This window comes from Helianthus annuus, chromosome 15 (assembly GCF_002127325.2).
Source record: "Helianthus annuus cultivar XRQ/B chromosome 15, HanXRQr2.0-SUNRISE, whole genome shotgun sequence".
Taxonomy (NCBI): domain Eukaryota; kingdom Viridiplantae; phylum Streptophyta; class Magnoliopsida; order Asterales; family Asteraceae; genus Helianthus; species Helianthus annuus.
Window position 1 is genome coordinate 7,082,542 of NC_035447.2, and position 27,681 is coordinate 7,110,222.

The 27,681-nt window shown below is 36.2% G+C and overlaps 3 protein-coding genes across 5 annotated transcripts; 1 reads left to right on the plus strand and 2 right to left on the minus strand.

The window, feature by feature from the left end:
* Positions 1 to 1,047: 1,047 nt before the first annotated feature.
* Positions 1,048 to 8,741, plus strand: LOC110913217. 2 transcript variants are annotated; one of them, XM_035984129.1, is made up of 6 exons: positions 1,048 to 1,541; positions 1,630 to 2,181; positions 2,320 to 3,376; positions 6,851 to 7,231; positions 7,422 to 7,671; positions 7,758 to 8,741. In XM_035984129.1, the coding sequence occupies exons 1-6, from the start codon at positions 1,467 to 1,469 to the stop codon at positions 8,506 to 8,508; spliced, it is 3,066 nt and encodes a 1,021-aa protein (XP_035840022.1). In that variant the 5' UTR covers positions 1,048 to 1,466; the 3' UTR covers positions 8,509 to 8,741. The 2 variants fall into 2 exon arrangements, with proteins under 2 accessions (XP_035840022.1, XP_022010755.2); XM_022155063.2 differs by lacking the exons at positions 6,851 to 7,231; positions 7,422 to 7,671; positions 7,758 to 8,741 and adding exons at positions 3,442 to 3,882; positions 3,971 to 5,185.
* Positions 8,742 to 14,008: 5,267 nt separating this feature from the next.
* LOC110910407 lies at positions 14,009 to 16,142 on the minus strand. Its single transcript, XM_035984130.1, has 2 exons — positions 15,921 to 16,142; positions 14,009 to 14,850 (listed from the first exon to the last, which is right to left on the minus strand). The coding sequence occupies exon 2, from the start codon at positions 14,841 to 14,843 to the stop codon at positions 14,304 to 14,306; it is 540 nt and encodes a 179-aa protein (XP_035840023.1). The 5' UTR covers positions 14,844 to 14,850; positions 15,921 to 16,142; the 3' UTR covers positions 14,009 to 14,303.
* An 8,167-nt stretch (positions 16,143 to 24,309) lies between these two features.
* LOC110910405 (phosphatidate cytidylyltransferase 1) lies at positions 24,310 to 27,127 on the minus strand. 2 transcript variants are annotated; one of them, XM_035984131.1, is made up of 5 exons: positions 27,006 to 27,127; positions 26,735 to 26,911; positions 24,858 to 24,973; positions 24,515 to 24,768; positions 24,310 to 24,427 (listed from the first exon to the last, which is right to left on the minus strand). In XM_035984131.1, exons 3-5 carry the CDS (start codon positions 24,930 to 24,932, stop codon positions 24,379 to 24,381), a joined length of 378 nt encoding a protein of 125 aa, XP_035840024.1. In that variant the 5' UTR covers positions 24,933 to 24,973; positions 26,735 to 26,911; positions 27,006 to 27,127; the 3' UTR covers positions 24,310 to 24,378. The 2 variants fall into 2 exon arrangements, with proteins under 2 accessions (XP_035840024.1, XP_022010754.1); XM_022155062.2 differs by lacking the exons at positions 26,735 to 26,911; positions 27,006 to 27,127 and adding an exon at positions 25,705 to 25,822.
* Between the last annotated feature and the right edge of the window lie 554 nt (positions 27,128 to 27,681).

Consider the following 27,681-nt stretch of genomic DNA (forward strand, 5'->3'; position numbering starts at 1 on the left):
GACTTGTTTGTTTGTGTTCACTAATGTTAAATTATATTAGTTTATATTTGTTCAATGACGTTCTTTTGTATTCGTTTATGTTTGTTCAATCATGTTAATTTATGTTTGTTTATTTTTATTCAAATATGTTCAGTTATTTTTTTTTGTTTATGTTCATTTATGTTCGTGAACTATTCATTTAGGCTTTAAACGAACGAACATAAACGAACACGAACATGCCTGATTTCTTAATGAACGAACACGAACAAAAAAATGAGTTCGATAATTATATGTTCATGTTCGTTTTCGGGTTAAAGTTAAATGAACGAACACGAACATGCATATGTTCGTGTTCGTTCGATTCGTTTACAGGCCTACCAAATATCAAGGGTTAATATAACAACATTTTTCATCAAGCATCGTCAAATGTAAAATGATTTTATATTAGGGAAAATGCCACTAAAATGTAACTAAGTTTGTCAAGTGTCTCAATTAAGTCATCCAACCTTTTTTTGTCTCTCTAAAGTCACTAAACTTTAATTTTGTGTTCTAATACTATGTAATTACCAGGTCATCAGGTTACCATGTTTTTCTTTTATTTTTTATTTTCTTTTTAATGCTTATGTGGATATTATTTATGTTAGGTGGAATTATAAAATAAAAAAAATATTAAAACCTTTGATGATCGTTATTTTGCAAAACGAATATTCATAATTAACACAAATTTTTTTATTTTCTATTCATAAAAAAGCAATATCCTCCCAAAACCCTAGGCGACATGAACAGCGGCAACGATGACCGACCTTCAACATTTGATGATCAGGTTCGTGATTCGTCAGGTACGATTGTTTCTTTCGTTTTTGTTTCATAGCAATGATATATATTGTTTCGATGACGACCCGGAGACGACCTGTATCAATTCATTGTTCTCTCTATGATATATTACGGTGGAACTCAAAAAAGATGATCTGTATCAATTCAAGGGCAGACCCCTTCATGATTATACATTTTCTATCATCATGTTTTTTAATATATAAAATTTTGAGGTGGCTTGCATTCGGTAAGGGTGTACATATTCAGACACCTTGTTCCCTAAATCCACACCCTTCTATACGCTTCGTATAGGGCTATACGAAGCGTATAGGGTTGCTTTTCCCGACCAACTTCTGCACCTCGTACAACGTCACATCAGTCAACTTATACGGGGAGTCTAGGCCTGTACGAGGGGCCAATACGAAGGCCCTTAGACGCCTCGTATAGACCTATACGAGGCGTCTTGGACTGACCGATTTGACTATGAAGGGACTATGTCTGACATGACTTAAAGGCATACGGGGAGTAAAGACCTATACGAGGCGTCTTTAGCTCCCATAAAATGCAACCTACAGTGCGTTCTTGGTCCACATCCGAGGTTTCAACAAAAAACCACTCACATTCTGTTTGTTTTTTTATTTGTGTTTGCGTTATTATCATCCCGGAGTGTTGAAATGTCATCATATTGGAACGGCAACTATATCTTCGGGCAATATTCTAGCGAAAACTGGGGGCACGAAAGCGTTCCGGTAACAGTTATTAGCGTAAATGTTATAATTACTTGTTGTTTTCGTTTATTATTTACTAATGATGATACGGTTGTCTATTTTGGAGGAGTCTGGCATTCCCGATTCTAATGAGCAAGAGGAGGTTGTGTCTAGTATACAAGGAAAACAAAACAGCCCGTTTCTAGATTTGAACAAGCATCCTCCTGTTGATGAAACAGCCCCTGTAGATGACTCATACCCTGCTAGTGGATACGGAGGAGACGGTGGATACGGAGGAGACGGTGGATACGGAGGACACGGTGGATACGGAGGAGACGGTGGATACGGAGGAGACCGTGGATACGGAGGAGACCGTGGATACGGAGGAGACGGTGGATACGGAGGAGACGGTGGATACGGAGGAGACCGTGGATACGGAGGAGACGGTGGATACGGAGGAGACGGTGGATACGGAGGGGACGGTGGATATGGTGGATACGGTGGATACGGGGGATACGGTGGATACGGAGGAGACGGTGATCATCAGCAATTCATTTCCCCGGGCACTCCTTATGTTCATCAAAACAATTCGGACGTTGGAGGATATGGTGGTTATGGTGGATATGGTAGATATGGTAGTGAAGCACCTCCCATTCTGGACAGTCTGTACTTAAAAAAGACGGTATAAATTACTATTTTATTATTAATATTTTATTATTATTAATTTTATTATTATTATTTTTATTATATTATTATTATTATTATATTATTATTATTATTATTATTATTATTATTATTATTATTATTGTCGATGTTACAGGTTTTCAACTCCTTAGATGAACTAAAGAAACGGATACAAGAAATAGCAAATGCGGATGGTTTCGTTATTGTCACCCGTCGATCAAAGAAAATCGGGGGAAGAACCGGGAGGGTATGGCTTGAATGTGATCGTGGTGGTGAGCACCAGAGTACAGCAACACTTAGAAAAGCTGGAAGCAAAAAAACCGGTTGCCCGTTTTACCTGCTGGCTGTCCGAAACCACCCGTATGAAACCTGGGAGATAAAAGACGGAACAATTGAACATAACCACGAACTTTGTGAGGACCTGTCGGCCCACGCGTTTGTGCGAAGGTTTACTCCAAGCGAAATGAAACTGATCGAGCAGCTGACAGCTCAAAACATGGAGCCGCGCAAAATATTTCAAACGATAAGGAAGCAGGACCCCGACAGGTTTCATGTTCAGAAAGACGTTCAAAACGTTGTAGCGAAGATTAGAGCCGAACAAAGACAAGGATTGACTCCCATGCAGTCACTAGAAAATGTGCTGATGAAGAACGACTTTATTTACGAGATCCGGGAAGAACCCGGAACAGAGATCGTAACAGAGATCTTCTTTCTTCATCGGGACTCGAGAGTCTTGTGGCGTGCATTCCCCCACGTCATGATGATCGATGCAACGTACAAGACAAACATATACAATATGCCCTTTATCCAGATTGTTGGTATGACGCCTACCAACAAATCGTTTATTATCGCGCATGCCGTTGTTAGTAAAGAACGGGGTGATAACTTTGTGTGGGTGCTTGAGAGGGTTAAGGCAATGTTGGATGAATGTATGGAGCCACGTGTGATTTTAACGGATAGAGACCTAGCCCTTATGGGCGCGTGTGCTAAAGTATTTCCAGACGCCTCCAGGCTTCTTTGCAGGTGGCACATACAACAGAATGTTATGAAGCACTGCAAGGGTGCCTTCACAGACGACGACTGGAAGACATTTTTGTCATTCTGGGGTTCATTGATTGAGTCTCCATCCATACCCATCTACGACTACCACTTGCGCAACATGCGAAAGCGACTTGTGGAGTGCAAACGTTCTAGTAAGTTTTTCTAATAACATACGACTCACCTATGCAAATTTTATTAAATTATTTTTACTTTTTAGGAGTCTTCAAATACGTGTACGATAACTGGCTAAAAGACTACAAGGAGATGTTTGTCTTTGCGTGGACTGATAAGAGGCGCAACTTTGGTAATCGTACTACAAACAGAGTTGAGAGCCAACATGCCAACTTAAAGAGATACGTCGAAGATAGGAGCTCGCTGGACCGTATAGTTGGTTGTGTCCGGGATATAGTTGAGACACAGTTCGGTGAAATAAGGAAGACTTTTCGAGAAAGCATCGAAAAAACAATGAAACACCACAAACACCCGATGTTTCAACACCTACTTGGAAAAGTATCCCACAAAGCCCTTGACTTGTTGCATGGAGAGGCAATTAGGAGGCTAGATGTCTTGGAGCGCTTTAATTCATCATGTGGTTGCCAAATGTGGCACAGCTGTGGGTTGCCCTGTGCTTGTAGGATAGAAAAGTACATGCGTGAAGGTAATAATTATTGAACGTCGTACAACACTTGTGTGATATATTTCCTTTCCTTCATTTTACCTAAACAATATTGTTTTTAACCGTGCAGAGCATCCGATTCAACTCGAAGACATAGACGTCTTCTGGCGGAAACTTAACTTCCAAAGTTGTAAATTGATAGACGACTCCCTTGACGTGGTCGAAGAGCTAGATGTTGTTAGACAACAATTACAGTCGCACCCTCCAGCTCAGCAAAAAAGCCTGCTTTCAAAGATTAAAGCGGTGTTGACTCCAACGAAATCTACCAAGAAACCACCGGTTGTCCAACAAAATACTCGTGGCCGACCAACAACAAAGCAGGTACAAGAAAGGTTGGACGAGGCCTCTCGTATAGATGAAGAATTGAGGAGAAGCTCCTTCGGTGATGCAAACACGTGCTTTGAAGGTTCACGACAAAGTAAGTACGATAAACCTCGCCACAGCTCGTACGTTCCGTCTCAAGCCTCACAACAGTCGGTTATAAGGTCCCAAAAACCCAAAGCGACCCTAAGCCGTTCAAAGAGTTCTAAGAAGAAAGAGACACGAGATGATCACGGTTTTCCTTTAATCATTGGGGACGAGTACGTGGGAATCATCGAACGGTTTAAGTCTGACATTCCGCCAGTGTTCCATCCGTACGTCTCGTGCATACGAGATGTGATGCCGGACGGTCATTGTGGGTTTCGGTCTGTGGCTGTGGGCTTAGGGATGGATCAGAGTTCATGGGGGCGTATTAGAAGGGACCTTGTCCAAGAAATGGATCAGAACGAATCGATCTGGTTCCCAATATTTGAAGCATGGGCTGCAGGTTATTTTTACACGCATCGTCAGGGCCTAATTTGGGATTCAGTGGCCGGTTGTGGGGAGAATCACTGGATGGACTTCCCCTTTGCAGGACTTCTTATTGCACAAACGTACGGTATCGGGGTGCACCTGTTAACGACAACCATGGGTGCGAGTTCCACTTACTTCCCAATACTAAGTCCTCCGGCTAATCAACAACCATTATTCATAACGCTTACACATGTTAACGAGAACCACTTCATACATGTTAAGCTGGAAGGGGATTATCCTATGCCACCAGCACACGGGCTATGGTTGACCCACCGAAGACCCCACACAGAACAATGGGAAGATATGTACTTGCCACGTCTAGAATGGTATACATCGATAATGAATCCTCGACCAAGATCAAACCCCAGTCTTAATTACATAGATAGTTACACGGAAGAATGATTTTTGTAATTAATAGTATTTTTTTGGAATTAATAGAATTTTTTTGTAATTATTAGTATTTTTTTTGTAATTAATAGAATTTTTTTGTAATTATTAGTATTTTTTTATAATTATTAGTATTTTTTTTGTAATTAATAGTATTTTTTTTGGAATTAATAGTGTAACTTTGTAATTAATAGTATTTTTTTTGTAATGAATAATATTTTTTTGGAATTAATAGTATTTTTTTAAATTTTTCTACAAAAAAAAAACTATACGCTTCGTATAGAACTAGACTCCTCGTATCATATTGCACAAAAGACCATTTAGCCCCTGATAGGCCCCCAATAGAGGCTTATTCCAGGGGCTCAAAGGTAATTTTACACCAACCAGACGCCTCGTACAGACCTGTACGAGGAGTACAGTTGAGCGGGATTTTGAAAATTCAATTTTTGAATATCTGAAATTCAAAATTTGAATTTTTTGAAAGTAGACGCTTCGTACAGACCTGTACGGGGCGTCTCTTTGAGCGGTTTAAATTTGAATTTTGAATTTGAATTTTGAAAATCATTTTAGTTAATTACTATTTTACCCCTGATATGCCCCCAGTATAGCCACTTAGCAGGGGCTAAAAGGTAATTTCAAAATTGTACGACTCGTACAGACCTGTACGAGGAGTACAGTTGAGGCGGTTACTTTTTGCCATTTCTTTTTTTAATTAATAAAATGTATTATTAAATTACCATTATGCCCCTGTTTACCCCTTAGTATAGCCTTTTTTCAGGGGCAAAATGGTAATTAACCATTCCAGAAATATCTTTTTGGAATGGTTAATTACCATTTTGCCCCTGATAAAAGGCTATACTAAGGGTAAAACAGGGGCAAAAATGTCATTTAGCAAAAAGCATAGACGCCTCGTATAGCTCTATACGAGGCGTCTAGGCTTCATATAACACAGGGGGGGGCCTAGACGACACAGATCACACACACAAACAAAAACACACACATATACGGTGCATTCGGATCTATACGCCTCGTACGTATTTCAACCGTATTTTTGAAGAATCGAAGCATCACCGGTACGTATTTCATCCCGTAGTTAAGTATTTTTGTCTCGTTTATGCCTTTAGACCGTAGGTTTGCCCTAAAAGTTGAATTTGGTTGGGTTTTGGGGGTTTGATGTTGATGATGATGAAGAACTTGTGGAACAGGACGCTGAGTATAGCCCTATACGAGGGCTATACGAGGGTCTGTTTTTTTTTTTTTTTTTTTTTTATTAATTATATTATTATTATTATTTATTAATTATTATTAAATATTATTATTATTTATTAATTATATTATTAAATATTATTATTATTATTATTATTTATTAATTATTATTATTAAAAACATTATTATTAATATTATTATTATTTATTTATTTATTTATTTATTTATATTATTATTATTATTAATTATTGTTATTGTTATTAATATTATTATTTATTATTTATTATTTATTTATTTATATTATTATTATTATTAATTATTGTTATTGTTATTAATATTATTATTTATTATTTATTATTTATTATTATTAATTATTGTTATTGTTATTAATATTATTATTTATTATTTATTATTTATTATTATTAATTATTAATTATTGTTATTGTTATTAATATTATTATTTATTATTTATTATTTATTATTTATTATTTATTAATATTATTATTATTGTATACGTATACAGTATTTATTATGGAGGACGATCTGATGCCGGGCGATGACATGCACATAGAGCCGGTTCAGCAGGGTCCACGACGGAGACAGCGACCGCCTGTGGATACGTTGCAGGGGCATCCCTATCTAGAGTTTCCCGACGGCACTGACGCCGCCCGTCATTGCCAGAAGCTTAGGAGGATGCACGTTGGATCGCATGCATCGATCGACTGGGATGCGATGGAGGAGATTGCTGAGACGCCGAGAGTGCGTCGGTTTATACCTATCGATTCCCCGTGGCATCGTCTTTTTGATTTGGCGCACACGCCGACCTACAGGGAGCTGCTGGTCGAGTTCATTTCGTCATTCACATTTCACCCTCCTGGGGAGCCAGTGCCGATTCCGTACCCAGGTGAATGTTATTGATATTTATTTATTTATTTATTAATATTATTTATTTATTTATTTATTTATTTATTTATTTCTTTATATTATTATTATTATTATTATTATTAATTATTGTTATTGTTATTAATATTATTATTATTATTTATTATTTATTATTTATTATTATATTGTTTTATTTATGATTCCGTACCCAGGTGCTCCCCCTCCGCCTGAGGTTTCTTTCAGGCTTGCTGGCGTTCAGCGTTCGATGACGCTAGCAGAGTTTGCGGTGCGCTCTGGTTTATACATGCAGGAGGAGATCGAGACTGAGATCTACACAGCGGGGCTAGTGGTGGTTGAAAAACCCACTCTTGTTGGGTTTTGGCAGGTGATTGCGGGGGCGGATCATTGGGAGCATGACAAGTCGAAGGGGAGGGTGTCGTTTGTTAGCGACCCACTATACAGGTATGTACGTTTATTATTGCAATTATTGTGATTATATGCACTGTTTATTAATCTCTGTTTTTGTATTTCGCTAACACTATCTGCAGGTATCTGCACCATTTGCTCGCCACTTCTATATCAGCGCGCGGCTACAGCCGTGAGTGGTGTACGACCACAGATCTTTTTTTCCTATATTGTTTGTTGTATAGGAGGCCGTGCGCGCTAGCACACGGTCTAGCCCAGTACTTCGCCTCCGGCCATCACCGGCAGGAGCGCGGATTTTTGTATGGCGGGGCGTACGTGACCGTCATTGCCCGTTCATTTGGCCTCGTACCACATCAGGACCCACATCTACGGACGCCGGCCATCATGCCGACGCGGATGGGTATGCCGTCGCTATGGGGGATGAGGGTTATCAAGAGGTTCCCGGTTGGCCCGCGGTTTAAAAACCGCGAGGGGGGCGTATGGAGAGAGGAGGACCTACCAGAGCATTTCGAGGACGTTCATCCTCCTGCAGATCCTGCTGATGTAGTGCCCGTGGAGGACCCTCCGGAGGATCTAGACGGTGCAGCGGGGCCACAGCCACCGCCACCTGCCGGGGCACCTCAGTTTCCACGTCACGCTATTCGAGGTGGTGCCCCAGGAGCTGCACTACATCCGGATGTACGAGCCAGGCTTGACAGGCTCGACGATTTGGTAGGTTGGTTGGTACGGGCGGAGCAGGATAGACGAGAGAGAGAGGGATTACCCCCGATACCGCTTCCACCGGTTCGAGCACCACATCAGCAGCAGCAGCCGCAGCAGCAGCACCAGCCGCAGCAGCAGCATCAGGATTCAGATTCGGATTTTGATGCATAGACCTGTTGTTGTTTTTATTGTTATTGTGGATGTACAAACTTATCTTCTATATTTTTGTTATGGATGTAAACAGTTATCTTATATATGTCATATTTATGTTTGTTTTCAGTTATTCGGTTACTCAATGATTGTTCTCTTAAATTTAGATAATACGGAAACAATATAACCCCTGAATATAATACGGAAACAATATTTGAAAGAAATAAAATTTTAATCGAAAGAATAATATTTAAAAAAGTAAAATGTTAAAAACAATATAATATATTTAAAGAGCCGATTTTTAAAATAGTTGATTTAATCGACGCTGAAACAAAAATTTTTTTTAAACTTTTTATATTGTAAAAAACAAAAAAAAAACAAAACTTTTTTAAAAATAAAAAAAAAACGATTTTTAAAGGCAAATAGTTAATTTTTAAAAAACAACAACTTTTTATAGTGTAAAAAAGAAAAAAAAACTTTTTTTAAAACCTAAAAAAATTTCATCAAAAAAACAAATCTTCAAAAACCATCCAAAAAACCAACCCAAAACCCACCAAAACACCCCTCATTTCAGCCAAAAAAAACTTCCAAACGGAGACGCCTCGTATAGACCAAGACCCCGCGTATAGGGTTCCTTAAACAACGTGCCTGACACCCCCTGTACACCCATCGAATTCAGTGCATGGACGCCTCGTATAGGTCTATACGAGGCGTCTAGGTTTGCAAAAGTGTGGATTTAGGCGCAGTGGGTGTCCGGATAGATTGGCCCTTCGGTAATATTAGTACATGCTTAAACCTATAAGTTACATGCTTAAACCTATCTGAGTATATCGATTCTGCATCCAGTTTTTTAATATTAGTATTCTACACAGTAATATTTTATTAATTTATTAATTTAGAATAAAAACTGATTTTCAATTTTTTTAGAAAAAAATCCATGTCATTAATTTTATTTTCCAAATCATATTAAAAATTAGAAAAATAATAAAACCTGACACATCATCATGACTAACCTGGTAACCTGATAATTACATAGTATTAGAACATCAAATGAAACTTGAGTTATTTTATAGAGACAAAAAAAGTTTCAATGACTTAATTGGAACACTTGTCAAAGTTGGTTACATTTCTACGAAGTTACCCCTTTATATTATTCATGACGTTTGAAAATCACAAAAGAATGACTAGATTTATATATAGATTAATTTAAGGCAATGGTTAAGTAAAACATAACTATCCAAAAAAAATGTTATTATAAGTAGAACTTTTTACAAAGGTTAAATATTTTATTAATGATTTTCAATTTGGGACGTGTGAAAACTTAAAAGATAGGGTGTTATATATTTCTTGGAATTGACCCTTAACTTTTACTAGCAAATTTTGACTCAAAGTTTGTCATGAGGAAAGTTACCAATAAAGCCAACTGATAGGCTGTTTAAATTAAATAATTTACTATATGAGTGATAGATTGATGGTGAAATCAAAATATAAAATGACTAATAGAAAAATAACTGTATGTACTTTCAAAATATTAGGTCAATGGGTCTTCTAAAAATATAACTACCCTTATATGATGTGTCGGTTCATGTACCTCAGTGAGGCCAAATGATCAGGAGTATGCAACAAAGACAATTAAAAAAACTGATTTGTTAATAAATGTCACTTTAACTTTATATATGTATGCATCATATAAGAGCATTTCCAACTCATTCTCCATCCTCATATTTAAAATATAAGGTAAGCACCTAAAAAGATCACTTCGTCCTATTCTCCAGCCCCAAAACCTAGCCCCATATTTTGAAAGAGAATTAAATTAAATCCTCATATTTGGGAAAAGTTGAAACGAATTTCCATTTTTTTAGGGTTGGGGAATTGAATGGGAGGTGGGATTGTTTTTAAAATATGACTATAAATTAATTTAGAGAGTTATGATTTTTGGTTAAATTATAAAGATTTTGATAAGGAATGGAACGTGAATGCTCTAAAATATAAGTATTAGATACTAAATAGCAAATATCGTCCTTAAAGATGTTCCTCATTTGATGTCAATGTCGCACTACACCACCGATAGTTGTATGACATTTAATTTGTAAGCTTGTTTGAATTAAATAATTAAACCATATGAGTGATAGTAAGATTAATATAAAAAATGACTAGTATGATATATATATATATATATATATATATATATCTTTAAAATATTAAGAATTTTTAATAGGTCTTTCCACTAATTTAACAACCCTAATACGATTTACTGATAAATGTGCTCTTAATGAAATGAAATGAAATGAAAAGATATTTAAATTATTAACTTTTTTTAAGTAAATTACTATTCCGTCTTCACAATTTGCTCAAAATAATTATTTAATCCAGTTATTCAAATCTTACGATACCACAATTTGCACTTTCGTTTCAATTAACTCCACCACCACTAACTCCATCAAACACCACACTTAGTTACATAAACTCACATGAGGGGCAATTTTGTCATTTCCTTTATACACTCCATCCATGCTCGTTCTTTTAAAACTCTAAATTAATTCTCGATCAAGACGAATGGGAAAACTGAGGGATAATGAACAATACTGAACCAGATCATCACACTCTTAACAATCAAATGGTTATTTGTTTGTGTGGTTCAACTAAAGAAATTTGCACCTCAAGGACATTTCAAACCCTGGAAGCAGATTAAACTGTGGCACCATAACAGTGATTCGTTCTTTGTTCCTCATTCAAGCATTTTGGTTGATTTTTGTCTATTTTTTTTACAAAACCTATGGAAGGAAGGAATTGTGGTTTTGTTGGTTGGGTTAATCCCCCAATGTGTCAAAGATTTGCATAAATGTTAAATAACATGATTTAGAGCATTCACATAAGGAACCCCACACTTTTACCCTCAAAATTTAGAGGGAATAACTTTTTTAAAAGGTACCCCATATATGTGTTTGCTATATATATGTACATCTTATTTTATCTCTTATTCAATATACTTTTTATAAAAAAGTAAGTCATATTTGGTTTTTAAAATATTTATAGAATACAGTTTAGATTCTTATAAATTATATATCAAAACATAGATAAAAACAAACACGACATAATGGCGTATTTAAATTTATAGAATATGACTACATTCTTATAAACTCTATCCGGAAGAAAGAGAAAGAAATTATAAAAAAAGAATATAGAGATATGAATGAGTTTTTTTAAAATTACAGTTAAATTTAGAAAAACATGATTTTGAGTTAAATTATAAGGTTGGAGATAAAGAGCCTACAATGAGTGCCTTTAGTTTCTATTAGGGTTGTAAACGAACCGAACGAACACGATGTTCGTGTTCGTTCGTTAAGGAAATAAATGTGTTCACGAACAGTTCATGAACACTTATCGAACGAGATTTTATGTTCGTGTTCGTTCATTAAGGACATTAGCGTGTTTACGAACGGTTCACCAACACAAATAAATTTGACGAATGCGATGAAGGATAAAGGTAGATGGCTCAGAGAGTAGCACTAGAATTTGAATTCCTTATAGTGAAACGGAGGTCGATCGTATTCGTTGAAATAAATAATTAGAAATGAAAAGGAAATGCTACATAAACAAGGTGAAATAGAGTTTTCTAGTTTTATTCTTAGGGTAATAAAATAAATATAAATTTAATTATATAAAAAGTATAGATAAAATATATGAAAGTACAAAAATCTTTCATTAAAAAACAAACATGCGAACATAAACGAACGCAAATGAACAAATGTTCACGAACACCTTACCGAACGTTCACGAACACAATTGAACAAACGAGACCTTTGTTCATGTTCGTTCATTTAACTAATCGAACGAAATTCCTTGTTCATGTTCGTTCGTTTATTAAACGAACGAACATAAACGAACTTTCCGTCGCACAGTTCACGAACTGTTTGCTGAATGTTCGGTTCGTTTACAGCCCTAGTTTCTATCAAACAATGATCGTACCTAAAATTAAAAAAAATGGTTGTCTAAAAAACTCACCATATAGGATCAAACTCCTTGTCCGGTTCACAAAGCCACCCAAGACTAAGAGCCATAATGAGAAGAGTTTTAAATTGCTACTTGATGGTTTATGGAGGGGGAAAGTGACTTGGGTGAGAACTAACGCTCTGTTCCTGAGTTTCATTTAACGAAGGAAAAGAAAGAATTTGGATGGATTTTTAGAAAAAAGTTGTGTTTCAGAATTTTTTTAAGGAAGGAAATGAAAAAAAATGGAAGGAAAACTTAAGTAATTTTCCTTCATTTTACATTCCAAATTGAAGAGATTTAAAAGGAAAACATTTTTAACACTTAAAATCTTTAGTTTTTTTTTTCATTTCTCTCGAACTCGGGAACACAATATTTAATTAAATTTTTTTCTTTCCATTCATTTTATTTTTTTTCTCCTTAACTCGTTTTCTCTTCTTTTCTTTATTAAACTCGGGAACATAGTGAAGAGGTTTTTTCCGAAGATTTATGGGTTTCCATGGTTTCAAACAGACAACTTGAAGTTGTGTAAAAATAAAAGGATCAAGTTGCCCCTCTGAGGGGCATGCTGATGTAGCTAACTAGGGTTTTGGATGGAGTTAATTGAAACGAAAAAGAAAGTTTTGGTACCAAATTGGCAAGATTTAAATTATTTGACTAAAATAATTACAATGAGCAAGCAGATGGAGGAAAATAGTAATTTACACTCTTTAATATAGGGTATGTTTGTCAAAAGTTGCTGGTGACTGTAGCTTTTTAGATATATTTAGGTGTTTTGCAGAATAGCTAGAGCTTTTAATAAAATGTATAAAATAATCAAAATGGACATAACTAAAAAGTTCATTATCTTTAGAGGTTAAAATAGTCAGTTTTTTCCTAAAGGTTGTAGCTCATTCTAAACGCTACTAGTAGGAGTGTTCAACCAAAAGCTTCAAACTCCTTTAACCAAACAAGACTTTTTATTGAGTATGAGTTTTTTCTTAAAAACTTAAAGCTAGAAACTCCTAAAAGCTTCATGCCAAACATACCCATAATATTACAAATTTTATAAGTTGTTTACTAATAAGGCATTTGTGTTTATAATAAATTATATAAAACTTTGATTCGATATAAAATAAAATTTAATTATGAAATATAAACTAAAAAAATGTTGATAAAGTAGAATAGTAAGAATTTGTAAAGGTTAGTAAATATCCGATGTGAGTGTTTTTAGCCATTATGGATGGAGAATTGGAGATAATCTTTATAGTCACATACTAATAACCGTAAAATTAACTTAATAGGCATGACATTCTAAGGTCATCACGGAGGCTTAAGCAATTTTCTTTTTTACAAAACATATAAGGGTGTAAGGGGTGCTCACCTAATAGGTGAGTCCCCCATCTTACACGTAACCAACTAGAATAAGCCACGTCAACTCCCCTAATACACTCCCCTAATACCCCTTTTTGATGGCGGCACTCCCCTATTAGGGGAGTTGGTTTTTTTTTTTTTTTTCTAAAATAATGCATGTTTACAAATTAAAAAAAGATTAATAAAAATAAAAATTAAATAAAAGACATTTCATTAAATTAAAAAAAAAACATTCGAACTAGAAAAAAAAATACATTCAACCTAGAAAAATATAAAAACAAACTACTCCTCGTCCGAATCAACTTCAAGGTGAGGCAAATCTAAACTTCCGAGATGCTCAACGAGATCGTGTTTTAGCCTCCAATGCGTGTCTTCGTCAATGAGCTCCGTATAGGCTGTATCATCGAAGACGGGTTCGACTGGAGGATCTTGAATATGAACCGGTGCTATCGCCCTTCCGTCGTCTTTTATAATCATGTTGTGTAAAATAACGGAGATTGTTGCAGCACGTTGATGCCGTTTTGTGAACCCGCTGGCCCACAAAAAGCATGCCAAATCCACAAATCTTGAGACGCTACCGCTTCTAACATAACCGTCGGGTATTGATGATCGCCTCTCATGTATTGTCCACGCAATTCTGTGGGACACATTCTCCAGACGAAGTGTGTACAATCCAGACTCCCTAACATACCAGGTAGGTGATGCCTATCCTCATGAGCCTGATACAATAGCGCGACGTCGTGGCTCGTTGGTCTACGTAGGAATTCACCGCCATACCTTTTACATACCGTCTCGCAGAAATATTCAAGGCACTCACGAGAGGTCCTTTCAGACATATTTAAATACTCGTCCCCCTCGTCTGGTGGGTTACCGGTTGCAAGTTGTTTAATTGCCGAAGTAACCTTTTGCAACGGTGTAAAGCTTTTCTTCATTCTCCCGTCTAAGCCTTCTTGAAACCACTCGTCATACGCTTCCACGTCACTAACAATTTTTAGGAACAAAGACTTGGACATACGAAACCTGTGACGAAAAGTATCTTCATTAAATTTTGGATTTTCATCAAAATAATCGGCCATGAGTGTCTCGTGGCCCCCCACACGATCTCGACGGACATAATTTTTTTTACTAGACGATGCCGTGTCTAGTAGCTCCGCTTGTTGGATGAGATTTTGGAAGAAAATTAAGCTACTATCGCTTGACGATGCATCTCCATCGTCGGGAAAGTCGGGTAGGGTAGAAAGAAACGGAAGCTTGGAATCCATTTTGTGTTTGAAAGATTTGAGTTTGAGAGTTTTGATGTGGGTTTGAGAGTTGTGAATGTGGTAAAAAAAAATGAATTAGATTGGTTAGTATATATTGTTTAAAAAAAATTGATTTTTTTTTTTTTAAATTCGACCGTTTAACAACGGTCAAATCTCGTTCAACGTGCAAAATCAATCGGTAAAGCCACACCCAAAACCCTCCCCGATTCGGGACCCCGCGGTGATGGCGGCGGTGTTCCCGATCGGAGAAACTCCTCACCGAACCACTCCCCGAATGCGCCCCGTACACCCTAAGACAATGTGTTATGGTACGTGGTAGTGAATAGAGAAAGTGCCACCTAGGACTCACATTTACATGAACACTAAACCCCTCGTGTGATATAAATATGATAACCTCTTCTTAACTGACGCTTATGTGGCGTGCCTTTCACAAATATTAACCATAACCCATGGTATAACTAGTTTAATACCCGTCCGATGGACGGGTTACAGTGATGCATTATATAGTAACAATATGAACAGACCTATAAACACAAAGAAATAAAATAGGGTCTAAAACCGAGGTGCGAAGCGCAAAAGCAGCAGGCTTTTCGTAGCTGAGGCGCTATATCCTATAGTTTTTTTGTATAATTTAAGCGGCATGTATAAGCCAAAAAAAACCAGTTAGATGCATAAATATGTCTTAGGTACCAGAGGCACGCGCCTCAGGCCAAAAAAGCCCTGAAAATCCCAATAAAGCGCGCCTGCACGCCTTTTAGTGCTTCTTGTAATTACTCTAGACGCTAAGCGAAAAAGCGAAAAATCCCCAGGGTGTGCGCCTTGTTGTACCTTTTTAAAACCAAGTGACACCTCTGAAATTGCTCTTGAACCTGCGAGGCTGATGGTGAAGATACCTCATGCGACCCAATTACGTAGAGAACGTTCAAGCATACAAAATAGAAATGGATTCCATTCGGCAAGCAACGGATCAAGCTTTGCAGAAGAAGAATAAACCGAAACCGAAAGAACGGGTTTAGGCAAAGAATCTGAATTTGATGATGAAGACGATAACACTACAATCCAGAATTTAAATGGAATTAAGATCATACCTCATAAATGGATTGCATATGGTCATAATAAAGACCATATATTTACACACACAAATATAAAAGAAACTACCTGGTGAGTCGCTTTCCCATGATATTAAATTATTAATCCTAGTCGTTGTGTTATTCTTGTTAGTTGTTCTCTCTTCAGTTAACTTTTCCTGAAAAAAGAAAAGAAAAAAAATTTATAGAAGCTAAAAAGACTGATAAAGCATGACACAAAGACAAACCTTTCTAGTTTTTATTATTTTTCATATGTAACACTAATTCTCAAAAAAAAAAAAAAGTTTCACAATGGTATTTGTATATGAATAATTATTTAAATGAAGAACAATATCCGAGACATCTTGATTAATGCACATGAAAAGGAAAAGAAGCTGGACCATACAAAAGATAGCTTCAATGTTTTCAATCTTCATACTAAAGTTGAAGAACTAATAAAAAACTGAGCAGAATTGAGCTATATCAACTCCCAGTTCCATTTTTAGTAGTAATTAGTAAAATTTAGAACCAATAAGCTTAAAAATAATTACTTTAACATGATCAACTACCTGGATTACTGAGCAGGGTTCTCCGAGTAAAATAAACGGAGGTAATGGCCCTAAATCATTCTTTTCTATGCTCAAAACTTGAAATTTTAAGCAGGCCTCAATTTTTCACTTCGTTTGGGCCCCTAAAATGGTTGGATCGCCCTGCACATGATCACCCTACAAAATAAAAAGAAAATTGGTATATAAATAACATTATGGTAGACAAAAGTTAAAGAAAGAATATACAAAAAAAAAAAAAAAAAAAAAAAAAACTGTAATACAACCTAACATCTAATGGTCATCACTAATTTGATCAAACTTACAAAATAAAAGATGTTGTAATTTGATCATACTTACAAAATAAAGGATGCCAGAAGGCACATGAATAAATTAGAAGTAGTTACATAACACAACTCGACTGCAACAAATCTCAAATAGTAAGTATGTAAATATTTTTAAGGTTGAAAAGTTGGAGATCCTAATTGATATTTACAGTAACTTGGCTAGTTAATGTTAACAAAATGAAAAATAAAATCATAAGAAATGATTTCAAATAAAATAAGAATGAGGAGACATTGGGCCATGGTACAACTTTAAGCACCTGAACGGAGAAGATAGCGCAACTTTTGTAAGTATCATCAGAGTGTACCAAATGAATGCTTTTTAGAAACCAACATAATTCAAACACAAGGCTTTTAGTCTGGTTTGCTATTTGAAAAGATTCTTAATCTATAACCATGTGAGGAGAAAATAAAGTAATAGTATTACATAAATTATTGTAAATTAACTTAGTTACACATGAAATTTGAAGTCAAAACTTACCATCTGTTATGAACTAAAAACTAATCTTTAAGTCATACATTAGATAGATAAATACAGTCATATTTTCAAAATAAAGCCACCAAGAAAAATAGACACTAGCTTTTTACCCTCTGGTGGATGGGTACTTTAATGTGGTAATAGCATCACCATACAAATGCATGCCTATTATTACCGGGTCATAAGCGGGTTACAACCCAGGCGACTCTACTACCGACATCAAGAAGTGATTTCCATCATACATTAAGCTCCACAAGAGAAAGTCGATCTAGCACCATCTGCGAATGGGAAACATATAAACGATTTTAGCTATGCATCAAGAAAGAATTATGGATTAATGATATGCATTCCTTTAGTTTCCACTTGAGATGATAAAGGAAAAAGCATCTTAATAGCAACCTGATTACCTGGTAGGCATAAAAGACAGATGATACAGAAAGTCTACAAATTTATTTAATCTAAATTAAGGCTAAAGACTTACCAAAAAGAAGACTTGTTGAAAACTGCTCCTGCTAAGACTTCTTACTTCTTTTCTTCTCCTTTTCAACTAAGATTATACATTAACACTCTAAATAAAAACTATATTACTTAGAGATCAGATAAACATTGTGTCTTAAGAGTAAATTTTCCCTTACCAGTGGACGATTCTTACAGAATTGTGTCTTATTATATATTTGAGATGACACTTCACATTCTTTTACACAAAGAACCACCCTGATCAACAGCAAAAACCCTTCACAAAAAAGATTATGACCATTTTCTACTACAAATCAACCTTTGAATGATTTTGGGTTGTGGTTCTTACCAAATTGACAGAGAATGACTTCAAATGAGTGTGCTTCCTGATACACGCCTTCTTCTCTCTTGATTTCGTTCCTTGACAATCAAAAATCCCACCAAGGAACCCTAGACTCTTGAGAAAAGGAAGAGAGGAGGATGAATGAGTCTCAAGTAAACAGAAGACAATATCAGAAAATCTGCAACATCAGATGTAATAATTAGGTCAAATTTGATCAAATCGAAAGAAAATTTGATAAAGTAGAACGAATTACTTGAACCGCAGGCTTGCGCAGTGAAGAGAAGTGATATTCATTCCCAAATTGATTTCCCAGATACAACCCTCAACCATACACGATTGGAGCGACATCTATTCCATTACCAGCAGTCTTCGTTCAACTCGGCATGATGTTCTGCTCCGGTGATCAAATTCAGATCAATGAAAGGGAAAAAATGGATATTTAGGTGGTTCTAATAGCCTAAATATAATAGAAGCCTGGAATCACGGGGGAGTGGGGATGGGGCTGCTGACCGCAAAACTGCTCTTTTGAATTCTAGGCACGTCCCAGTATTACAGTACATGATACAACTGGGCATAGTGGAAGCGATAAAATTGGTACAGAGGTAACCGATGAGGAAAAAATACAACTGTCAAATTTTTGGAATAACCACATACTTATTACGGTCAGGATTCACCGCTTGATTTGGACAGTCATGTTATCCCAAAAACGGTTATTATAATTAGAGGAGAGAGGTGGGACGTGGGTTGGAAGCAAGAAACCGTTTATAACGTACCTAAAACTGTAGGATAGATAACCTTGAAATACGGACAGAGAGGTAGGAGTGGGGAGTTATTTGGTGAACTACTTTAAACTGCAGGTTAACTGCTTATAACTACTCTAGAATCAGTTAATTGAGTGAGTTTTAACCGCCAAGATTTCATCTCAGCAAAATCTAATGGTAGAGAATGATTTGAAAAACGGTTAGTAGTTTATTAGAAGGTAATCCCCAAGATGTGGAAATAATGAGAGGAAAATTAGGAAAAACCACCAACTAAAGAAACCGCCCTGAACCGCTATTATAGCGGTTATTTTTGTGAGTTTAAACGGCTGAGATTTAATCTCAGCATGATCCGACGGTGAAGATAGATTTGAAAGATGGTTATACTTAATTGGTTTAATATATATATATATATATATATAATTAATATGCAACATTAGAATATGTAATACTTAAAACGGTTAAAGGTAATATTTTAGGCGGTTAAGTCATGGAGTGGAGATAGTGGGCAACAAAAGGTGGAGGTAACCACCAGCTGCAAAAACCGACCATAACCTCCGGGAACCGCCATTAGAGCGATTATTTTTTGAGTTTAAACGGCTGATCTCAGCATGATCCAACGGTGAATATTGATTTAAAAAGTGGTTAGACTTAATGGGTTCCATAAATATATATAATTATGAAAGTTTAAAGGCTATAAATTAGAATCTAGAAAAAAATGATTCCTGAGATCACTGCTAACTGTATGTGCAAAGATAGGTTGCGATGAACCGAGGAGGAAAATTTTGCAATTAGCTCAAAATGATATATAAGATGTACTTTAGAGCATTATTGTAGTTAACCTTTAAATAAATTTAACCATTATAAATAAACAACAAGTTTGAGCTTAGTTGGTTGTACTCTTAGGGTATCCGGGGCACTCTCGGGAGAGGGTGCGGTGACCCCATTCCCCGATCGGGAACACCGCCGTCATCACCGAGGGGACCCGATTCGGGGAGGGTCTTCGGCATGAGTTCACCGCGTTGAATTGGCACGAGGTTTGAGGAACGGTCGAATTTTGCAACGGTCGAATTTAAAAAAAAAAATCCCTTTTTAAACAAATATAAATAACCACACCCACCACTAATTTTTTATACTCTCAAACCACACCCACTTCACTAATTTTTTATACTCTCAAACCACACCCACTTCAAACCGAGCAATGGAGAACCAACCCCGCGAAGCCAAGAAAAAAACTAAGGGACGGGGCTCGCAACCGTCTCGTGGTGGTTCGAGCGATGCAAGTGCACAACCACAACCCCCTTTCGGATATACTTCACAACCCCCGTTTTTTTCCAACAACTTTCACACCCCTCCATTTACAACACCCAACCACCCAACCTTCAACCCAATTTCGGCTATTTTCAAAATTTGTTATCAATGGATGCTCCTCCTCAATCCCCCACCTTCGACCCATATGGTTTTCGTTCCCCACAAGTTCCATCTACACGAGGAAATGTTGAACGTCCTCTACCTATTTACGACGACGAGGACGAGGAAGTAGTGCCCGAAACTCAAAATTTGGGCGACGATGAAGATGACACCGGCGACGATGAATATAATGTGGATGAAGACGCCGGCAACGAAGAAGATGACGCCCGGGATAAAAAGGGAAAAATGGCGAGCGAAAAATGGACAAAGGTCCAAGAAGAGGCGTTGGCGAAGGCGTGGGTACATTGCTCTACCAACAAAAAGAAGGGCAATCAACAAAACCGCGATAGTTTTTGGCGTAAGATTTTAGATCATTTTAACGCCACCGTTGGTGGAAGTAACCGGACCGTGCATCAAGTACGGTCTAAATGGAACCCGATGATGACGAAAATAAACTTTTCAACGGCCTATACCCACAAGCGGTAAAAATTATATTTTTTAACATTGTATATTTTTTAATTTTCGTTACTAAGTTCATATTTTTTTAACACTTATTATTTTATAATATGTAGGATCGCACACGAGGAAGCGGGTGTAAGGATCTCGACGTGATGAAAGTCTCTTTAAAGGAATTTAAAGAGAGATATCCGAACGGTTTTCAACATGTCAAGGCGTGGGAGGTCGTTCGAAAACACGACAAATGGGCCCAAGTCCCATTGTTGGGTGAGGAAGGGGAAGGTTCGGCACAAAAAAGAAAGCCCGTTGACGTGGACACTTCCATACCCGATATGAACGAAGACCCCTCGCCACAAAGACCACAACGGCGAGACAAGCGTCAAGCGACATCGTCCGAGGGAAGCTCGGCCGAGTTGGCGGCACAATTCAAAGAGTACACCGCCATGAAAGAAGCGAAGCACGCGATGGAATTGGAGGTGATTGAATTGAGGAAAAAAAGAGAGTCGGAGGCTCGCGAGCTCATATCGGAACAACGCGGGACGATGAAAAACTACAATTACGATCGAGATATGAAAACATTCCTCAAGCCGCACGACGATGCTCCGCCAAATATGTTGTTGTTCATCCTCGCCCGAAAGCGCGACATCGCTAATAAGTACGAGTGGCCGTGCGATTTCTAAAATTTTTATTTTCTAGTTTTAATGTAATTTTTATTTTCTAGTTTTAATGTAATTTTTATTTTCTAGTTTGAATGTAATTTTAATTTTCTAGTTTGAATTTAATTTTTATTTTTATTTTCTACTTCGAAATATCTTTTGTTAAATTTTATTTAATTTTTATTAATATTTTTTTATAAAGATGCATAATTACAACAAATAAAAAAACAAAAAAAAATAAAAAACAAGTCACCTAAGCGGGGAGTGCCGCCACCAATTTAGGGTGTGAGGAGAGTTTAAGAGGGGAGTTGACGTGGCATCAAGTAATTGGGTGTGCGTAAGAGAGGGGACTCCCCTAAGAGGGGAGTGCCCCTCTCACCCTTAGCTTTGGGTGATTTTCAAAAAAAAAAAATTGAATTATATGGTTTTAAATGTTTATAAATTAGAAAATGAAGTGCATTATTAATAAATATATATATAATCTATTATTTCTCTAATATTTGTTTGATCCAAATATGTAATTAATAATAAATAAAAAGTAAAACAAAGAATTATAAAATTCAACATATAACTGTATATTTTAGAAAATATTTATGTAATTATAATTAAATAAATATGTCTACTTAATTTTAATTACCCAATAAATATTGCCAATGAGTGGAGTGAGTGGAGAAAGAATTGGTGTTCTTTGTGACTCAGGTTCGATTCCCATTCTCCTCATTTTCTGCGGCATCCAAGTGAAGAGCAAATACGGGTGGCGCCGGTTCGACTTGGATGGGAGGCGAGATTTTACCGATTAATCCATTGTCGTGCCTTCGGGCGAGTGGAGGTCGAGTTTCCGCACATCTAGGAGAGCCAAGGGGCTGGCGGCAGTCGAGTAGTCCACCTTGGCCACAAGGCCCGGTGTCTCGGAAGAAATACAAGATGGGAGGAGCAGGACATTGTCATGTGCAGCTGTGAGCTGTGTGTGTCTGCCACTCTGCTCGCCTCCGCATCATTGTCTGATCTTGATAATGAGATCAAAATAGGACACTGGTCGTTCTACAATGGGAGCTCACACTATGACACGACCGTGATCAAATTCAGAAAAATGGCTTTGGGCAAACAAGACTAGGCCAACAGTGAGTACAGTCGGCCCATGAGTGAATACATATTGCACCCATCTGGGTTAAGTAGTGAAGGGCCGAATACTCGCAAAATGGAGACGGTTAGGTTGCGGTATAACAATTGTGGCTCGATCGAGGGGTTCTAATGATAATTGTACAAAAGTATGCTAATTTTTTTTTGTTTATTTTTAAATTCGATTTAATGAGTTCGTGTACGATTATTGAAGTTGAAAGATTCAAAGGGTTTTGGTTAAATTGATGAGATTTATGGTCATTTGACAATTGGTTTGAAGGTTATTTTAAAGGTTCGACAAAATAATGTGTGTACACAATGGATTTGTTATAATCGACACCACATTGGCACCAGGTTTGACAAAATAGTTGTCGTTTGGCATGTTTACTGTCAACTGGCACCACATATTTCGGCCACATTTTTCGGCTTCTAGATGATATGTAGAATACTATGCCACGAATAGTTATTCTTACTAATATGTGTACACAATGGATTTGTTATAAGCCGCGTTAAATAAAAGCTGAGAGACGCAATGACTCTGTAACACCCCGAAAACGGGTTTGGTAATCAAACCACGTTATTCATGAACGGGTAAAATACCGATAGTGGTGAAATTAACCCGGTAAATATTAGGGATTAAATAAAGAAACCTAATATTAAATAAAAAGGAATAAAAGCTGTTGAGGAAAACAAAGTATCTATATATAATCTAAAACTAGTTTAAGTACCCGTGTGTTACACGGGTTATTCAAAGTTAATTATATAATATTGAACAATATTAACATAAAATCTGAAATGAAAGAAATATTCCCTTACTTAATTCAAATATATTATTTTTAAGTCTTTACATAAAATTTTGAAATGAGCGAAATGTAATTATCGTAGGATTTTTAATGTACGAATCAAGTCAGAACGGCGTGACGGATCAATGGTGATTATTAGGAAGCTGGTATTTTCAGTATATATATATATATATATATATATCATGCCAAACCTCACCTACAAATAGGTTTTTATATACGCCCTGCAAATTTACATGTTAATCTCCATTGTTGATCCAAAACATATTAAACTGATCCAAGTAATAATCAATCCCAACCCCTTTAAAAATTGCAATAACTTCCGTTAAAAAATCTCATAAAAATTACAACATTTTTTGTCCTACACTTTGTGGTCACTAATTGATCCAAGTTTTAATAGATCCCCAACCCATTATGACCCATAAAATAAGTTACCCATTTTAACTCAAAATCAACATCACCATTTTGCCACCTATGATTACCATTTTTTTTTTAATTTGATACTACAAACTTAACTACTAAGCACTAAATTTGTGGAAAATGCATAAGGGCTGCTGATATTGGCTTTAGCATGATCAAACTAAGACCCTAGTATTACAGCAACATATATATAGGAAAGGTTCCAAATTCCAATAAGTGTGTGGTTATGATCCTCGTGACCACTATGACCATCCACATAGGCGATATGTCATCCATCTTTAATACACTATTCAAAACCACTACAGAATCATAATAGAAAATTAATAGATGACAAACAGAATCATAATGTCAAAAGAAAACAAAATAATATTAATAGAAAATTACAACTGTCATAGGATTAAACTGGAAAAGCAAAGTAAGAACAAACGTTAACTCTACTGAATCCGACCATATACAAACAGCATCGCCGTGAAGAAGATATGCCTGAAATCAATGCCATTGATTAAAACTTAATTATTAAGATGAATACCAGCATATTGACATATTTAATAGCCAGCATATTAAGCTTACCAATTTAATAGCCTGAAACCAGGGAGCTGTTTGTCTTCATGTGCTTTTCTTAACAGATTAAAAAGCTCTTTCGCCATGAAGATTTGTATTATGACGATCATGGCCCATATATAAAGATGCCCCATGTAGACGACAAATATAAAACCACCGATCATCCAGATAGTTGAATACGCACGCACCAACATTGATTTATACTTATTTTGATCATTTGGTAGCAACTTCGTTCCATTTGATTGGTCCACATCAGCTGGAACCTAATACTCGGAAGAAAAACATAAGTACATAACTGAATATTTGTAATATATTTTATAATGATTGTAAGAGATATTTCATTAACGGTTACCTCATTTGAACCTCTACGGCGCCGGGCTCGTCCCGTGTGTGTAACGGGGACAGAACCATCATTTTCCTTTATCATGGCTTCACAACAATACACATAAACAACTTAATGCGATAAATCTGTGATACAAAATGTATGACGATTTCTCATTAGCTGGATGAAATAATGTGATTCTTATGATAAATTGTACACCATGCCACCATGGATAAAAACCCATTTGGTATCAATATATTGAGCACTATACTCTCATATATCCCTAAGAAATTATCAAACACATACTAAATATTTTGCTCACTATCCTTTATAACTTCAGAAAATCAAAATTTTCCCAAAACAATTGTGTTCATTGTCATATATTAGCCTGCACAGACGCTCAAACAACTTAAAAGTTATTCAAAATAACTAAAAAATCATTAAAAAAAACTGCAGTGTATGACATGACTGTAAGGGCAGATTAAAGATAAAAACAACAGAATACGATTGTAACTTGAGAAAGCTATTAAACTTGCGTCATCAACATACACGCATCACAAATTTTCTTTTCTTCTTTTAACAGCATTTTTTACACCTATATACCACCTAAATTTTCATTTGCACGGATTTGAACCCACACCACTTTTGTAGGGGGCAAACAGCCAAACACCATACCATTAGACCCCTAGGTCATGGATTACAGGCATCACAATTACATATAGCTCGAGGCCTCAAGCTTAAAAAAGTCAAGAAAGATAATCACCTAACCTCATTACAAAAAACATACATTGATCATCCTTCTATACAGCTAAACTGCACGAAACACTATTAATCTTTCTAAACCTACTACACGTACATAGCACACGAACCGACTTACCGCTGAGCTATGCAGAGTAGATCACTAAGTTTTCTCGCAAGTCACATTATAAAAGACTAATGCACAATCTAAAACACAAACCGACAAAGTTTCAGTCCACCAATATCGTTATCACACTAATTTAACCAGTCAAATTCACAAATCCAAGCTATTCAACCTAGGTTTTCAAAAAAAAAAAAAAAACATAGTTTCAGTTATGATAAATCACATAAGATTAACTGTTAACATTCCAAATTGCTTAAATCAGATGTTTCTAAATCACACAAAACTTCATATCCAAATCAATCTCAAATCACCAGCTCGCGAAATAAAAAACCCTAGATATTGAGATTCGGTGATTTCTACCATAACACCTCGAAAACAACTAAAACTATATGTCTATATTAGCCTGCACAGACACTCAAACAACTTGAAAGTTATCCAAAATGACTAAAAGTCATCGGTGTAGGAGCAGGGAGAATTAAAATGAAGCTAAATATGATAGTAACTTAAGACAACTATTAACCTTGCATCATCAACACACAGGCATCACAATTCCATATAGCTCAAGCTTAAAAATTTAGGAAAGATAATCACCTAACCTCATTACAAAAAACACACATTGATCTTCAAATCAACCTACTATACAGCTAAACTGCAAAAAACACTATTCATCTTTCTAGTTTCTACACATACATACAGTGGTGCAACTTAGAGGAGGCCGGACCGCGCCTCGGCCCGTGCGGTTTTTTCTCCCAGTAGTGTTAAATTTCAGGTTTTCGAGAATATTTTTAAATGTGTATTGGTTCGGCCCAGGCTGATTTTATCTCCAAAAAACATCGGCCTATGCTGAGTTTTTAGGTCAAGATCCGCCACTGCATACACTATTCCACATTTAACTTTCTACAAAGCAATTCAAGTGCAAAGAAAAAAGAAATAAGCTTTAGGGAACCTGAGATTTCAATTGATCTTAGTCGGTCGATTCAAACTACTGTTTCGAAACAAAGCGACTCAGTTTCAAAGAAAAAGGTTAAAAGCATAAAGGACTTACTTGTTGATCTGAAGAAGACAAATGAAGTTACAGAACCAGACAACTAAAATTCAATAATTGGGAAGACACTTTATATTGATATTGTTCATATAGTTGAATCTACAAAAGAAAATTCAGATCCTTCATGTTAAAAAATGCAATCCAGCTTCAATGAACCATTGGAGTCAGACATGCCTGCTGATGAATAAAAACATCAAATGAAATGAAATAAGTATTTAGTTCCTTATTTAAATTATAATTGTTTAATGATGCTAAAGGTAATCAGTAGTACCTAAAGGTTATGAACCAAGACTTTCTCAGTACCCTGCCCCCCACCACTGCCAAAGTCACCATCACTCGTGCTTGTGTCATACGCTACCTTCTGTATCTTAAAAAAAGGCACATGATGAAACCAGTGTAGTTATGTCAAAGCTCTTATTGCTATTTTCACCTTATTAAACCTAAATTTCCAAATAAAAAAAATACATCTTACTGAATCTGCAATTCAAAATTCATGACTTGCAATCACAAATACAATCCATATACTTAGTTTTATGTAAACTGAGTAATAATAAACATTAAGCATAAGAAACATTGTTCCAAATAAATAAATATAATCATAAAACCTAATAGTGAATCCAAGAAAAAATTCAGATCCATCTACTTTGAGTTTAACCCTAACCCTGTTAGAATTTGGAACCAAAGTCTGCAATGCTTTCAAGTTCCTCACCCTGCTCTGCTCATCTAGCTTTACTCCGACCACCACCGTCACTCCTCCGGCCAACTCTCCGGCGAGCTCCGTTTGAAGTTTTCTGTAATTTCAACTAATCGAAATCAAAATTAATCAAAGAGGATGATGTAAACTTACCGAAAATCTCCTGTTTTGATCGAACGAAGAAAAAAGAATCATCTATCGAGCCCTAGATCAAGCCTCAACAAAAAACAATCAATTACAACCAAGTTGCACC